Source organism: Martes martes, assembly GCF_963455335.1.
Source record: "Martes martes genome assembly, chromosome: 16".
In the NCBI taxonomy this organism is placed as follows: Eukaryota; Metazoa; Chordata; class Mammalia; order Carnivora; family Mustelidae; genus Martes; species Martes martes.
The window spans coordinates 3,169,762-3,185,798 of NC_137904.1; the positions used below are offsets into that span (position 1 = coordinate 3,169,762).

General features: G+C 52.3%; 1 protein-coding gene across 1 annotated transcript in view; it reads right to left on the reverse strand.

The window, feature by feature from the left end:
* MYH10 (myosin heavy chain 10) overlaps positions 1-9,362 on the reverse strand; it is a 120,156-nt gene extending 110,794 nt beyond the window's left edge. The window contains exons 1-2 of the mRNA XM_080827327.1: positions 9,250-9,362; positions 2,497-2,872 (exon numbers count right to left, since the gene is read on the reverse strand). Of these exons, the coding sequence (XP_080683453.1) occupies positions 2,497-2,841 (345 nt within the window). The 5' untranslated portion in view covers positions 2,842-2,872; positions 9,250-9,362. The remainder of the gene's footprint in view (positions 1-2,496; positions 2,873-9,249) is intronic.
* Between the last annotated feature and the right edge of the window lie 6,675 nt (positions 9,363-16,037).

Here is a 16,037-nt window from a genome sequence, read left to right on the forward strand (position 1 = left end):
GAGTCAGGCACCACACTCAGTGGGGAGTCTGCTTGTCCTTCTGCCTCTCCCTCTGCTCTCTCTCAGAAATAAATAAATAAAATCTTTAAAAAATAAAAAATAAAAACCAGTAATAAGATAACTTTAAAAACCCACATTCAGAAATTTTTAGAGTATCCTTTTAAAGGGCTCACAGGTTAAAGAAGAAATCCTAACAGAAAACAGAAAATACTTAGGACCGAGTAATAAAAACGCCACGCATCCAAATGTGTGAGGTGAGCTAAAATGGTTATTAGAGGAGACATTTACAGTTTTCAAATGCTTTCATTAGGAAAGAGGATGAAAATTCATGACCTGAGAAGTTGGGAGGCCAGCGAGAATCCAGCCAAAGAAAATATAAGGATCTAACGAAAGTACACCTGTTAGCAAACTAAGCTACGTAAGTGAACGCACGTTAGAGCTCATCTCTAGAAATGGGTCCAAAAGGTCCCCCCAAGTTACTATGGGCTCTACATCACCGCACCTCTGCTGTTCCATTTGGCATGACTGGGGAGTCCCAATGCCCAGGTCACATCCCTCGCGATCGTGGTTCCCTGCAGCCCCACTTTCTTACCAGGATTCTTTAAAGTCAAGGGCTCCGATGCCAGTCTCGGGTGGGAACCCCTTCTCCCACCCCCACTAACTGCACACACCACTGCTCCAAACTCCCAGCTCTGCCGGGACCTTAATGCTTCCAGAAGAACTCAGGTTGTCCTTCTGTAAAGAGTAAAGGGGGGGCATGCTTTGGAGAGAAACTCAGACATCATTTGGGGTCCCTGAGTTCAGCTGGAAAAAAAAAAATCAAACTCAATAAAAGACACCTGCAAAGTCTTTGAATCATCTGGAGGAATGGCCACAAGTGAACGGAAGTGTCTTTTCATCGATTCCTTCTCTTTGGCCCACAGCCGCCTTCCCTTTTGTATTTCCCCTCTCTCTCCACCTTGCAGGAAGCCACAAGGTCCAAAGTGGGGAGTCAACGGGGAACGGGCTGGCAGGAAGAGCCCTGGCTCCCTTCCACACTGCAGTCCCCCAACCCCGGTGCAGTCGCATTTCCAGCCCCTTGCAGCACCCAAAACTCAGCCCCCACCCAATCTGAGCGGTGAGCTCCCGATCGGACGCATTGCGCTCCCTCACTCCGCAGGCGGGGCTGGGCACGGTGCCCCACACACCTTGTGGTGTGGTCTCAGCCGGTCCCAAAGCTGCTCCCCTGGGCTGTCCTTAAGCGCGGCTTCTCCTCCCCAGACCTCTTCCCTTCTCAAGCTGCCTTCCCAACCCTGCTGCCTCTTACTCCGTTGCGTCTTACCTCACGGAGGAAAAACAAAAATGAGAGGCCATGAGGCTTGACCATGCCTACTTTGGCAAACGTTACGAAGAACTACTCAGTTCTCAGAGCTTCCCCTGGCTAGCTCCCTCCTAGCAGAACGATTCCGGCCCCAACACGACCTTCTCGAAGAGCCCTTCGTGGGCCCATTCGTGGGTCATTCCCCAACTTACTCGATCCCACAGCCTGGCTTCCCTTCCTTATATCAGGAAGCGGGGACCTGCCTGTCCTGTTCCCCACACCCTCCCCAGCACCTAGAACACAGGTGTTCAGGAATAGTCGCTAACGATGCTAATTTCCACGGGAAAACTGGCCCGATCTGCAGAAGTTCTGAAGGGCTGAGCCCCAGCTGCACACCCTTCATAAAAACCCACCCGCTCTTCTCCAAATGCAGACCAGTACGAAGCCACCTCTTCTCTCTGCTTCTTTTCATTCTACGTCAAAGTTCTCGATCGCCTCCTTTAAAACGCTGCACCTGCGTTTAAGAGCCCCTCAAACCCATTTTGTTGTTCTAGAGCTTTCCGGCACCTGGCTGGCGTCTTTCCGCTCGCCCTCGTCCACCCCGTCCCCCACCCCGGTACATTCAATAATTTCTTCCACACGGTCAGCGGCATCGTCCGTGACAACAACACGCGTGTCAACCACTAACCACGGGACAACCCAGTCTCAATCCTGCTCTGAATGGTTTCCTCTGAAAAACCTCAGCGTCCCCGTTCCCCACTTCCCCACGTCGGGGACCCCCGTACTCGCGCTCCTGGCTGAACCCCTGGCGCTGGCTCCACGCCACACTCCTGGACACACGTGTGCCACCTGCATCCTACTGTTCGTGCAACTCTCACCCCAGCCCCCGATCTTTCCGCCACACGCTCCCCCCATCCTATCACGTCCCCGTGCACCCCTCCAACAGGTCTCCAACTGCCACATTCATACGCTCAACTGCAGATCAGATCATGCACAGTTACGTGTGACGATGTTAAGGCGGGGCAAGACTCGGGTAAGCACGGGACAATCGGTCTCTAACGCAAATGGCAACGCGGGGCAGAGCACCCAACGGGGTGGGTGCTCCCCGCTCTCGCTGACTCGGCCCGTCCGTGTCAGTTACACGAGTTCCGTGTCAGTTTTCCGAATTCCCGAGCGGACCGGCGGGGCATACTCACATAGATCAGTCCCGAATAGTAGCGGTCCTTCAGGTTGTGTAAGACAGAAGCTTCGTTCAAGCACGTCAATTCTGCCATATCCTCCACCTTGGAAAACTTGGGCGGGTTCATCTTCTGAATATCGTCTTTGTTGACCATCGCCTTCTTCCCGTTCTCGGCCAGCTCCACCATAACCTCATCTCCCCGCTCTTCCTTGATACTCGCTGCCTCAAAGCCATGGCGCTCGGACGGAATCCACACGAGCTTTTTAGCCGTCCAGTCAGCCTGGGTGGCAGGGTTGTAGATGACCGCCCTGTCCACAAAGAGGTACCTCTCCGGGTCTTCGAGTCCAGCTCTCTGGGCCATTGTAAACAGGAGGAGTCAACTACAATTGTCTCTAGGAGAAGAGGAGGAGGAGGACAAGGTTAGAGGTTCAAAAACAGACCACGATGTGCAGATTTTCACTCTTGGCAGGGTTTTAAGAGAGAACCTTTCCAAGCATCCCAGGTGAATTTCGGGGATGACCACAAATCGTGCCCGTGGTCGGCTAGAGACCACGCAAGACGTGCCCTCAGTTACCGAGGGCTGAAAAACAAGCAAGGGGGAAAGGCAGGGCTCTGGGGTGACTTTTCATCCTCTCTTGTACCCTAACCAAAAATTAACCAGGGAGTTAAGAAGGCAAAGGGGATTGAAGACAAAGAAAACAAAGGTGTGAAGTAAAAGATCCAGGCGTGGCCACGAGGACGTAGCTAGGAAATGCACGGCCAGGGAAGGAGAGCAAAGCCTCGGGTCTGTGCCGGCCCCCTTCTGCCGTCCGACAGGAGACTCAGAGCTCCTCCGTACAAACACCCCAACTCCGTCCCCGGGGGGGCCTCTCTGGGGGTGCGAGTGGTCTTGATGCCATCAGATGATGCCACGGTGTGACCTGGCTTCCTGGGACAGCTACGCGAGCACGCGATGGGAGCTCTCCAGGCCTCACCCCCACCCTGCAGCTGCTCCCGCTCCCCGGCTCCCCTGCAACGCACCATCATTCATCAAGACTCCCTCCACCGCCCTGCTTTCTTGCCGCGGAACAGACTCCGGTGTACCCACGCGTGCCCCTGCAGGCCATGGGGCCCAAAAGCAAATACCATGTGTTCCCAATAACGATCTGATCCGGGCAGAAGAAAGAGAACCACTAACCTCGGCCCCGTTGAGAAACGCAGTTTCTGGGGTGTTCACAATGACTGCATCTCACAACCTAACGGGTTTACTGAGCACTCGTTTGCCATTCGCCCGCTCGTCGGTGGCCCCAGACACGCTAGTCTCAGCTCCCTCTGGCCTATATTGACCTTCTGGATCAAATGACAGCATTTTACAGTCATCACTCACCTTTCCGAGGTGACTCAGGACTCCTGCCTCACAAAGCCTTTTTGGAATATGATACCATCATTAAACACTTTTGTGATCACCCCAAATTCCAGGGTAGTACAAATCTCAGAAGCACGGCCTCCAGGACCTCATACAAGGCCAGGCAAGAAGCCAACTGAGTAACTAGTTTTGTTCTGTTCACATCTTCCCAGCTTTTGCCGCCACCCCCCTCCAACGGATAAGGATCTTACTAGGCAAAAGACAGAAGGCTTCAAGGCTAATCACGGAATAGCCCAGGGGCGCCTGGCCGGCTCAGTCAGAAGGGCATGGACTCTTGATCTCGGGGTTGTGAGTTCAAGCCCCATGTGGGGTACTTAAACATAAAATTTTATTTTATAAAATAAAATACATTTTTTAAAGATTTTATTTATTTATTTGACAGAGAGACACACAGCAAGAGAGGGAACACTAGCAGGGGGAGTGGGAGAGGGAGAAGCAGGCTCCCCATTGAGCAGGGAGCCCGATGTGGGGCTCGATCCCAGGACCCTGGGATCATGACCTGAGCCGAAGGTGGATACTTAACGACTGAGCCCCCCAGGTGTCCCCTAAAAATAAAATCTTAAAAAAAAAATAAAGTAGTCCCAAAGGTATTATGAGACTCTCAGCCTTGAGTCCACAAACTTCAAGCTCCATGAAGTCACTGAAATGGTATAAAAATGGACACTTTAGAAAGCATTTGCTATAATGTAATTTGTTATAAACAGGCATGGTTTTTAGGGCATGGTTCTCAGACTCTGGGGTGGGCATGGGCAGCACGTAGGAGGCTTAGAGAAGCACGGACTGGAGCCCCTTCCCCAGAGTTTCCAATTCAGCAGGGTCTGGGGCAAAGCCTGGTAATTTGCATTCCTAACAAGCTCCCAGATGCAGTGGAGGAAGCTGGTCCTGGGACCACACTTTGAGAACCAGCATTCCACGGTTTCTGGTTGCCACGGTGAGCTAATGTCATTAACAGGTATGCTGGGATAGAAAAAAAAAGGTTGAAAACCAATGTTCTAGACTAATTCCTAGCCTGATTTAAGGGCTATGCTAATGTTTTTTAAACGATGCACTTGAATAAAACAAACAAAATATCACAAAATGAAACCCCCAAAAAATCACAAAAAGAGGTAACAATAAGACTTCTACACATAAAAAGGCTAACACGTTTTCTAACTCAACTTTTATTTGCCTTTTTAGGCATTCGCTTGGGGGGGCGGGGCTGGCAATTCAGAAAATATTCCCAGGGCACATGTACATTCTGGAAAATGGTTTCCAAAGCCCATCATTACCTCTAGGGACTGGCTTTCGTAAGACTATTAACACACTTTCTGTCTTTCCAAACTTATACTTTGCAAAACTGCTCAGGAGAAGGGAGGCATGGCTCTAAGGTGGGAATCGTCCTAGATAAATCTGGACACAGACAACAAGACACGCCTTTACAATGGCCTTCTAAAAGAGAAAATATCCCGTGATCACAAAATATGGTAACAAGTTACTCTTGTCATTAACAGGTAGGAACTGTATATCTCACACGACACCTCGGAAGAGGTCCTGTTGCCAGCAGGCGTGTGCACACACATTTCTTTAATTTTACACTGGGCATGTAATTATATGCTTAAATTTCGTGGACGGCTATAAATTAGAGCAGCTCAACAGGTCATTTCTGCGGCAGGCTTTAAAAAAAAAAAAGTAAATGATACACTTAAAAATTAGTTCACCAAATTGGTACATTTAAAATTTATCGGTATTTTTTTCTAGGTGAGGAAATTCTTGTAATTTCAGGGAAAGAAACCAACAGGTCGCAAAAAACGTAACTGGAAAATGCTCCCGCCTTTGTTGGGGGGAGGAGGGGAGAATTACACATGTATATGCTTTTTTTTTTTTTTTAAAGGAATAGATGAATAAATAAATAAATAAAATTAAATAAATAAGATTTTTAAAAAGGAACAGACGGTCATTGGGTCTCCACTGCGTGGTGAAATTACAAATTACTTTTACTTTTTACTTTTCCAGAGCTTTCTATGACTGATCAGACACTGAGAGGACAGCTTCCTGTTCCTGGCTATCTGGTGAGCACCTAGATGGCTCCTGGGTCCTCATGGGACTGGGGGGGACCTCCCCCTCCTGACCAAACCTCGCATGCATGGTCCCCACCCCCACAGTAAGCCTCAACTTCTCCACAACCAAACACCTACCCCCTCCTTCCCATCCTGCCCCAAATGCCACCCTGAGAAGTCCTTTTCAGGTCTGGTTTGACAGAGTTTGGGATGCCCGTGAAGCGGTTTCCTTCACTTTAACTCTTCACCTGTGATCGCCCGATATGCGGTATTTTTTCCATGCCATTGTACATGTGATACCCAAGCTTGATAATGCCAGTGTTTAACAGTGAGCCACTCCCAAATGCCTCGCTTTACACCATGGAGGGGGGGAGGAATACCATGATTTTAAAAATAGCAAATACTGTTCTGTATCATTAATTATGGGCAGGCACTATTCTAAGCAGTTTACCTTTACCAACTCGGTCCTCCCAACAGCCCTGTGAGGCACGTACTATTAATATCTCTATTCTACAGATGAGGAACCCAAGGTAGAGAGAAAGCCCGCAGCCAGCCCAAGGTCACGGAGCTCACCAGCGGCAGAGCTGGGCTAACCCCAGAGTTCCCGCAGGAATGCAGGCTACAGCAATGGTAGGTGAGGCGGGGAGCGGATTTTGCAGGGCGTGGAGGGCTCCCCGCTGCCTCTCCACTAAATAAAAATCCTATCGATTACGGTTCCAAGAACGGAGGCTCAGCATCGAATACACCAGCACCATCTGGCAAGGGTTTTACATTTAATAGAAAAAACACCCCTATATTGGAAGAAAGGGAGTAAGCAGCAAGGTGTTTGCTGCAGACAGAAAGATAATCTGAAGGTTTTTGGTGTCATCTGAAATGAGCGTCTGATTATAGCTAAGTCATTCATGTGTCTAGGAAGGAGCCCCCTACAGAGCAAGAGCCCATCCCCTTCATTGGTTTTGGACACACCCTGGGGCTCTGTTCCCCACCCCACCCCCATAGCCAATTTTTTTTTACTTCCAGTGAAATGCCACCAGGGAAACTTCTCCGCTGCCTCCCAGCATCTACTAGGGGTACAGAGAGGGGGCAAACAATCCAATTTTGAGAATATCTTGTGTATAACTAGCCAAACGAAAATGATGGATCAATTATCCACGACAGCACCACCCTCGGTAACAGAGCAACTACACCGAGATCGTCCCACTGGGTTTACCACCACCACTGCGGCCACTCAAGATGACAGGGACCTGCAAACCTATTCATCTACCCAAATTCATCTCAGCCAAAAGAGCATGCACACGCGCGCACACACACACACACACACACACACCAAACGCTAAAGGGGACCATCTCTCAGGGAACATCTGCAGGCTGGGTTAAAATATTTCCAAAATGTGGATGCAAGGCCAGGAATTTCAGTCCCTCCTATAGGATGAGAAAGGACACAACCCGGGGAAGCACTGCCCCCCCCCATGTGCCCTTCAGAATTCCGTTCATCTGCTCCCACCCAGTCTGTCTGTCTTCATTGTGATGATTTCCCTAAGGAGCCCAAATAAAAAGCCAGCCTCTGGGGTCACATCCCTTCGCTGCTGAAGCTCGGGCTGCATATCGCACAATGACAGCATGTGCCGTCTCCAGATAAGGACGGGCAAGAACCAAATTTAAGATGCACGGAGTCAAGCCATGCATCAAATAAAATGGCCACTTTTCCAGAATCCGAGACAGACAGGGCATACTTCAACGTCAAAAGCGCGGGACTACAAGAATACTCGGTCGGGGCAGACCGAGAAAGGAAATAAAACAATAAACAGATGAGAGTTTCCCAGACGGAGAGACTATGGAGAACGATGAAGCCCGACTCAAAGAATCCTCACTTCCAGCGTTTAAAAAAAAAAAAAAAAAGAAAAAAACCCCAAACCCAAAAACCAAAATCTCGGCAAAGCCGAGGTATTACATTTAGTATATTATATTATTCAGCGAAAACAGCAGCCTTTGTTCGGTTGGCAGGCTGGATCTACCCCGCCTGCTCTCCCCTACCCCACCCCACCCCACCCCCTTGCATCCACCGCAGTGGGCTCGCAGGGAGCCGCAGAGGCCCGAAGACACAGATAACGGTCACAGGCGGAGGCCACGCCAGCCCAGCCTCACCGGCGGAGCCCGGACCCGCCGCGTCGCCAGCCTCCGTCCCCAGGCCCCGGGGCCCAGGCCGGCCCGGCTGGGGGCCTCCCGGGTCCCTGGGCCGCACCCGCCCACCGCGGGCCCACAAAGCGCCCGCCAACGCCACGACTCCGCCGCTCCCACTTCGCCCCGACCCCATTCCAGTCCCATTTCACGGGATCAGGGTGTGACCCCAGCTGCAGAAGGCCAGCAAGGGAGTCCGCGGCGAGCCGTGCCCGGATCGCTTACACAATAAAGGGATCCCGAGGCGAGGGCTGACCCTCCCCCCCCCCCCGCGCCCGGCCGCCCGGCCGCCCTGCCGCCCTGCCGCAGCGCGCCCCCGCCACATTTCCCGCCTCGCCCCCCCCCACCCCGCCAGGGCCTCGCCGGGCGTCCGGCCCCGGCCCCCGGCGGCCCCCGGCGGCCCCCCCGCCCCCAGCTCCTCCCGAGGCCACCTTCCGCGCGCCGGCGGCCGGCTCGGACCCTCGCCCGCCGCGCGCTGCCCAGCCGTGCGGAGAAGCCCCTGCCCTCGGGTCCCCCCACCCCACGGGGCCCGCAGCGCCGCGCCTTGCCAGCCCTGAGAACCCCCGACCGCACCCGGGCTGCCCGGCCGGCCTAACCCGCCCGGGAACCCACCCAGGGGCCGGCCCTTCCTGTCCGGCGCCCCCCACCCGCACCCGGGTCGCGCTTCCCAGCCCGCCCCAGGGCTCCCTCCCCTCCCGGGAGCCCCGAGACCCCCACCAGGGCACTAGGCCTCCCCGTCCTCCGCGCCCCCACGGACCCGACACGCCGAGGGCCAGGTCCCTGCATGCCCACCCCCCCCCATCTCCATCCCCAGCCCCCAAGGGTCGCCCCGAGCACACCCAGGCCCTGATCCCTGCAGGGGTCTCAAGCTTCAGGACCCCCTTCCCCGCCCTTCCAGAGCTCTCTCCACCCGCCGGGGTCGGTTACCTACCCCGCTTCCCTCCCCGGGGTCGGACCCGCATGAATCTCCCGCCCCGCAGCGCGAGCCCTCGGCGCAGAGCCGCCCAGGCGTCCCCGTGCTCACGCTTCGGCTCCGCTCTGCCCGCCAGAGTCCCTCCCTCCCCCGCCGCCGCCCGGGACCCTTCCCTCCCCCCACGCCGACCCCCGCCGGCGGCCGCGGCGCTCGAACCCGGGCAGCCGCACCTCTCACCTTCAGCCGAAGATGGTGGCGCCGGCGCACGTCCCCAGCCGCGACCGCAGAGCCGGCCCCTCAGTCCCAATCCCACCGCCGCCGCCGCCGGGCTCCTTTAGCCCCGCCGCTCCGCGCCGCCCCACCCACTCCCACCCTCATTGGGCCAGCCCCACGCCCGTCACCGCCGCCCCCAGACCCACTGGTCCGTTTGCGCGCCCATCTCCAAGGGAAGACGTTAGCAACCCGAGCGAAGCTACCTTCCCGGGGGCCGTCCCTCCACCCACCTGGAAGGACGCTCATTGGCTCCCGCTGCCCGCCCCGGCCGCCGGCGCCCCGACCTCATAGGCCGCCCCGCGCGCCCGTCAGGGACTCCGGGAGGTGCGGCCGGGCCGGCGGCGGGCGATTGGCCGGCGCCCGCGGAGACGGACAGCCGAGGCCGGCCGGGCGCCGGCGAGCCCGCGGGGCAGCGGCTGCGGACGCCGCGGGGGCCTCGGCCGTGCGGCCGCTGCGGCGGGTGACCCGCGGCAGGCACCCGGAGCCGCGCCCGGACGCGCCTGGGCCGGCGTCGGGCCGCCTCGCCCGCCCCTGTCCCTGCCGCAGCCGGCGTGTCCCGCAGCGGCACCGGCTGCCACCGCCGCGTCGCGGGCCCCCGGCGCTGCCTGCAGGGGCGGGGCCGGAGCGCGGTCCAGAGGCCTTACGTCACCCCCGGAGCCGCGGGGGGCGGGGGCCGCGGCTCTGCGGCTCACCTGCAGTGGGGGGGCGGGGGCGGGGCTCGCGGCGGCTCTGCCCCTGCGCGCGGGCTCTGCGGGGGCCCGGCCGCGCTGCGGCCGCGGGGTGACCGTGCCTGGGCCGCGGAGCGCACTCCGCTGCGGCAGTTTCGGGGTGTGCGAGGGGCGGGGCGGGGCCTCCCTCCCCAGGCTGCGGGCTGCGGCGGGGCTCCAGACGAGGGGCGAGCGGCCTAGGAGAGGAGACGTGGGGGAAAGGACTTCGCTCACCTCATTCATTCGTTCCTCCTTTCATTCATTCGTTCATTCATCACGCGGAGCTCCCTACGCGGGAGGGGCCTGTGAGGAGGTTTTGCAGAGCTGTCCTCACCCCTAGGGCCTATGAGCTCCTCGGAGGCCTTAGAAAACGTTTGAGAACTGGGGGCGTTGGAGGGGGGCTGGGGGGGGGTCAGGCTCCAAAATAAGGAAACTGGAAAAATAAATTGAAGTCAATGAATAGTTAATGAAATATCCGCAGAAACGAGTCAGCTGCAACAGGACTCTTATATAATGACATATAAATATAATAAAGTGTAAGTCACGAGATCAAAATGAATTATAAAACCGGCACATCATCAAAAGACGTTTTCAAAAAATTTTACAGCAAAATGCAGTTATTTAGTGTGGGAAATGGGTGCGCTTTAATGCGTGTGAGATGATACATGGAAACTTCCAGTCTGGTAAAAAGTGAATAAAGAAAAAAAAAATCAGGAAATGATAAGGAAGGGTTGGTGGAATTCAGAGAAGGCTCCAAGAGGCAGCTGAGTGCAGAGTCCTTCCTGGGGAAGTCGGAGTCAGGTCCTGTGTCTGCGTGCTTTGTCCTAGTAGAGTGAATCTCGTCCCCCACCCCCACCAGCATGCTGTGGGGTAAGCTGCCCCTTGTCCAGGCATCTTGTGACTTGGCTCCATGAATTGGACTGCCCTTAATGCGGTGTGTGCGTGGAGTATGAGTGAACTCTACAAAATACCGGAGTGATATTCCTCCTCTGAATCTTTAGGTGTGTTCAGAGAGGACCAAAGACTCCGTCTGTAATCCGTCTCAGCTTTGTGGGCCACTGAACATTTCCCCATGCGGCGTTCCGGGCCGACAGCATCCATCCACACGCACTCAGCCCTGTTAGCCACCAACTCCAGGGGTTCGCACAATTTGAAAACAAACCCTGGATCATCAGAGAGGGCAGGAAACTCACCAGAATTAAACATCACAAAGATGTTAGTCTTAATGAGAAACCCGTCATAAAGAGAATGTCCGCAAATGTATGTCTAGTCCTGGTGACACTCCCAACACTTGGGCCCGATGTTTTTAACAGCCTGATGGAAATCTCTACCCGGATGAAAGGGAAATTGCAAAGCAGCGAGCCTCATATCTCTTTTCTTCCCATTTCCACGTCATCCCCTCACCCAAACTCACCCTCTCCTCAACTTCCCTTTGTCTGTTAATGAAACCAGTCTTGAAACCCCTGATTCCTTTGTCTCCAATGAGCTCCAGCATCCCGTCCCTCTCTACCCTCATAATCCAGCCAGCCAGGCTCCTCTGCATCTCACCCCACAGAGATCTATCCCAGAATCTGCTGCTATTTGGATGAGGAAGACACAGGATTTTTGAACCAGGTAAACTTGGCTTTGAATTCATCTCTGCCATTACTAGATGTTGAAACTTAGACCAATTCCTTACTATCATCTTTAAAAAGGGGATAGGGGCGCCTGGGTGGCTCAGTCATTAAGGGTCTGCCCCTGCATCTGGCTCCCTGCTCAGCGGGAAGCCTGCTTCTCCCTCTCCCACTCCCCCTGCTTGTGTTCCCTCTCTCGCTGTGTCTCTTTCTGTCAAATAAATAAATTCTTTTAAAAAAATAAAAATAAATAAAAAGGGGATAGGAATGGAGACTTCAAAGACTCATTCAAACAGATATCAACAGGACAATGTAGCGGGAGGGAGGGGGGAAGAGGCATCACGAAACGCAATAGGTTGAAACTTGTTTCTTAGTCTACAAGTTCATTTACAAGCGAGAGATGTCTTTCTCCGTAGTAATTTTTCCTGGCAGTCTAGGCTGCTTTACCCCCAAAAGAGAAAGTTCACAGACCATTGTTTTGCACAGTCTAGGTCATAAGTCCAAACTCATTCCCTCTGGGTGGTTCCAGCCCGTGAACCTGTTTTGTTCTAAACTGTTTTGTTCCATCTGCACAGGGCTGATACGAAGAATTTTTTTTTTATTTGAATGAATTCCAACATTTGCAGATCAAGAACTATCTAACACCATTAGCCGGCAGGGAAACGCAAACCGGAATCATAAGGAGATACCACTTCCCACCCACCAGAATGACTAGAATCAAAAAGACAGACAATACCAAATGTTGGTGAGGACACAGAGACATGGGAACGCTCAGTCGTTTCTGGGGGGAATAGAAAATCGTGCAGGCACTCTGAGAAATCATTTGCCACTTAAAAAAAAAGAGAGATTCTATTTATTTATTTGACAGAGAGAGACACAGTGAGAGAGGGAACACAAGCAGGGGGAGTGGGAGAGGAAGAAGCAGGCTTCCCACTGAGCAGGGATCCCAGTGCTCTGTGGGGCTCTATCCCAGGACCCTGGGATTATGACCAGAGCAGAAGGTAGACACTTAACAACTAAGCCACCCAGGCACCCCCACTTGCCACTTTCTTAAAAAGTTACCTATAGGGGCACCTGGGTGACTCAGACAGCTAAGTGTCAGACTCTTGATTTGGGCTCTGATCTTGATGTCCTCGTCGTCCAAACCCCAAGCTTGACTCTGCACTGGGCATGGAGCCTACCTAGAAAAATAAAAGGAACGCAACTGTGTGGGTGAACCTTGAAAACATTACCCTCAGACACAGACACCACATTTTGTAGGATCCCATTTATATGAACTATCTGTAAAGGACTAAACTTAGGAAACAGCAGCACAGTAGTTGCCTGGGGTGAGGGCCAGGGTGGGGAAAGGAGGGACAGCACGGGGATTAGCAGGAAATAGACATGAGGGTTCCCACTGAGATGATGAAAATGTTCTAAAATTGACTCATCGTGATGGTTGCCCAACTCGGTAAGCTTACTAAAAAAAAAAACAAAACAAAAACCACTGAATTTTATATTGAGAGTGACATGATTTGCAAAATAAACCTTATTAAAGTGATTTTTTAAAAAATAGGGGGAAAAAGAGCTATCACATGAAAATCCACATTTCCGGTTTCCCCGAGAATCGGAAGATCGGGAAATTCGAGGACAATTGGGTGGTGCCAGAGCTGCCGCTCATTCTCAGACAAAGCACGTGGCCCCAGCGCTCCTCGGCCACCAGGAGCCCCCGTGGTCCCTCAGAGCTGACCTACTTTACTCAGTGACATTCTTTGCCTGGTCTTTTAAAGCATCGATAAGAGGTTTTCAGTCCTTGTTATTCCTGTTGAGGAATTTCAGGCCAGATCACTCCAGAGAGATAGAAGAGTGGTATTTTTGAGTTGAAAAGCCGTTTCCCTGGGGGCACTGGCCAGCTGGGTGGGTGAAGCACTCGGCTCTTGGTCTTAGGGTCCTGAGTTCGAGCCCCACGTTAGGCAGGGAGCCTACCAAAAGGAAAAAGAAAAGAAAAGAAAAAGAAGTGTTTCCCTGATGGTGGTGAAGAAGTTAGAGGTTTAAATTTGAGTGTCCACAAGAGGTACTGATAGGGGTCCCTTTTCAACATGATTCCTTGGCCGGGAGTATCTTGGGGCACAAACTATTGTAATGACCACAACACGGCTCTCCTGGGGAATAATGCCAGATGGACCCAAAGGTTCAGTGCTCACCTGTGGACATCTTCAATCAGTAATCAATGAGTAATGGGAAAACCCTTGCAGAGACTCCAATGAGCTGAAAAAGAAAAAAACCTTCTAGAATTTTCTTGGACCTCTTACACTCTGGAGTTCTGAGGGGAAAGAAAAAAAACAAACGAGCCTGAAATTTCCTCATGTAAGACTTCTGTCCAATCATGCAGGATAAGGCTAAGTCAGATCTAATGTGATTTAGGAAAACGAAAGTGTGAGAGTTCCTGAATCCTAATGTCTTAGGGCAAGTCACACCTGTGGCAAACACTTTTTTTGGGGGGGAGGGGAGAGCAAATGCCTATCGAGTGTCTTTTGTGTCTAGGGATGGTGCCAGGTACCACGGAAATGAGTATGTCAACATAGGCACAGTCCCTACCCCTAAGGAGCATACCATCTAGCAGCAAATATGAGCAAATAGGCAGATAATTATGATTACAGATAACTATATAATTATAGAGCAGGGGTTCTTAATCTGGAGTCCATGGAAACCTAAAGAATTTAATTCTATAAAACTTTGAATTGTATGCAACGTTTACTGCACGCTTTTGTCATTTTTTTTCTGGGGAGATCTACAGATCTTCGCAGATTCTCAGAGAGGCCTCTGGTCCAAAGAGTTTTGTGGGAATGCAACATGGCATGATAAGTACTATATTATGGGAAATACAGCAAAATCCAGGGACCCCCCCCCCAAGAGGGACACTTAACTCAGAATGGTGGCACGGGTGGGGATGGGGAAAGTTCCAGAAAGTCTCCCTAGAGAAATCTTTTCTTTTGAAAATAAAATCTGAATATTACGTGAGCCAGACAAACAGAGAAGGAAAATTCTTTCAGAAAAACAGCAGGGGGACAACGGCAGAGTTTTAATTTGAAGAGTAACGGGACCCATGACCAGGTCTATGTTTTGGAAGGATCACTCTGGTTACAGTGTGGAGGGTAGATTGAACCAGGGTATGAGGCCACTGCACCAAGGCTGAGAGATGCTGGTGACCTGGTCCCAGCAGGCTGGAAAGATGTGGTGGGTTGTGGGGATTGGTGGTGCAAGGATTAAGGGAGGTATTTTAAATGTCAAGCCAATGCATGAATGGATCACAGTGCCTCGTACAATGCTTGACACGTCATAAATAGATTCCCTTCCTCCTTCGTGTCCTGGCCTCTGGAACTAAAAACTCTCCCTCACTGAATCCTGCACACACATTTTTATAGAAAGACCTATCTAACTGAGCCCCGTGTGGGGCTCTCTGCTCAGCACGGAGCCTGCTTCCTCCTCTCTCTCTGCCTGCGCCTCTGCCTGCTTGTGATCTCTGTCTCTGTCAAATAAATAAATAAAATCTTAAAAAGAAAAAAAGAAAGAAAGAAAGACAGACCTATCTAAAACTCCTTGTGAATTTTTGCCTTCGTCCCTGTACCCTCCGCCAAGACCAGTGCTGTCCCATTAAAATGAAGGTGAGCCATTGACACACACCACACACATCAGCTTAAACTTTCTAGGAGCTGTATTCCAAAACTAACATGAAATAACTGAAGTTGATTAATTTTTTTAAAGTAGGCTCCACGCCCAACATGGGGCTTGAACTCATGACCCTGAAATCAAGAGTCTCATGCTCTACCTACTGAGCCAGCCAGGCGCCCCTGGAATTAAGTTTCATCATGTATTAACCCACTGTGGAGACAATATTACATCTCCACATGTAGTCAATTAAAAATCATTACCAGGATGTTATACATTCTTTTCCTTGGGCTAAGAGTTAAAATCCAATGGGTGTTTTAGGCCTACAGCACATTTTATTCCCGACCTGCCACACTTTAAATGCTCAAGAGTTGGGGAGCCTGGGTGGCTCAGTCGGTTAAGTGTCTGATTTCGGCTCAGGTCATGATCTTAGGGTCCTGGGATCAAGCCCTGCATGGGGCTCTCTGCTGGGTGGGGAGTCTGCTTCCCCCCACCCCCCCCCCGCCTTCCTCTCTGCCTACTTGTGATCTCTGTCCGTTGAATAAATAAATAAAACCTTTCAAAAAAAATAATAAAATCTCAGGACGCCTGGGTGGCTCAGTCGGTTAAGTGTCTGACTTTGGCTCAGTTCATGATCTTGGGGTCCTGGGATAGGGTCCCACGTGGGGTTCCACATTCAGCGGCACATCTGCTTGCCCCTCCCGCCCCTCCCCCAGCTCATGCTTTCTCTGTCTCTTATTCAAATAAATAAATAAAATCTTAAAAAATAAAATGCTCAAGAGTG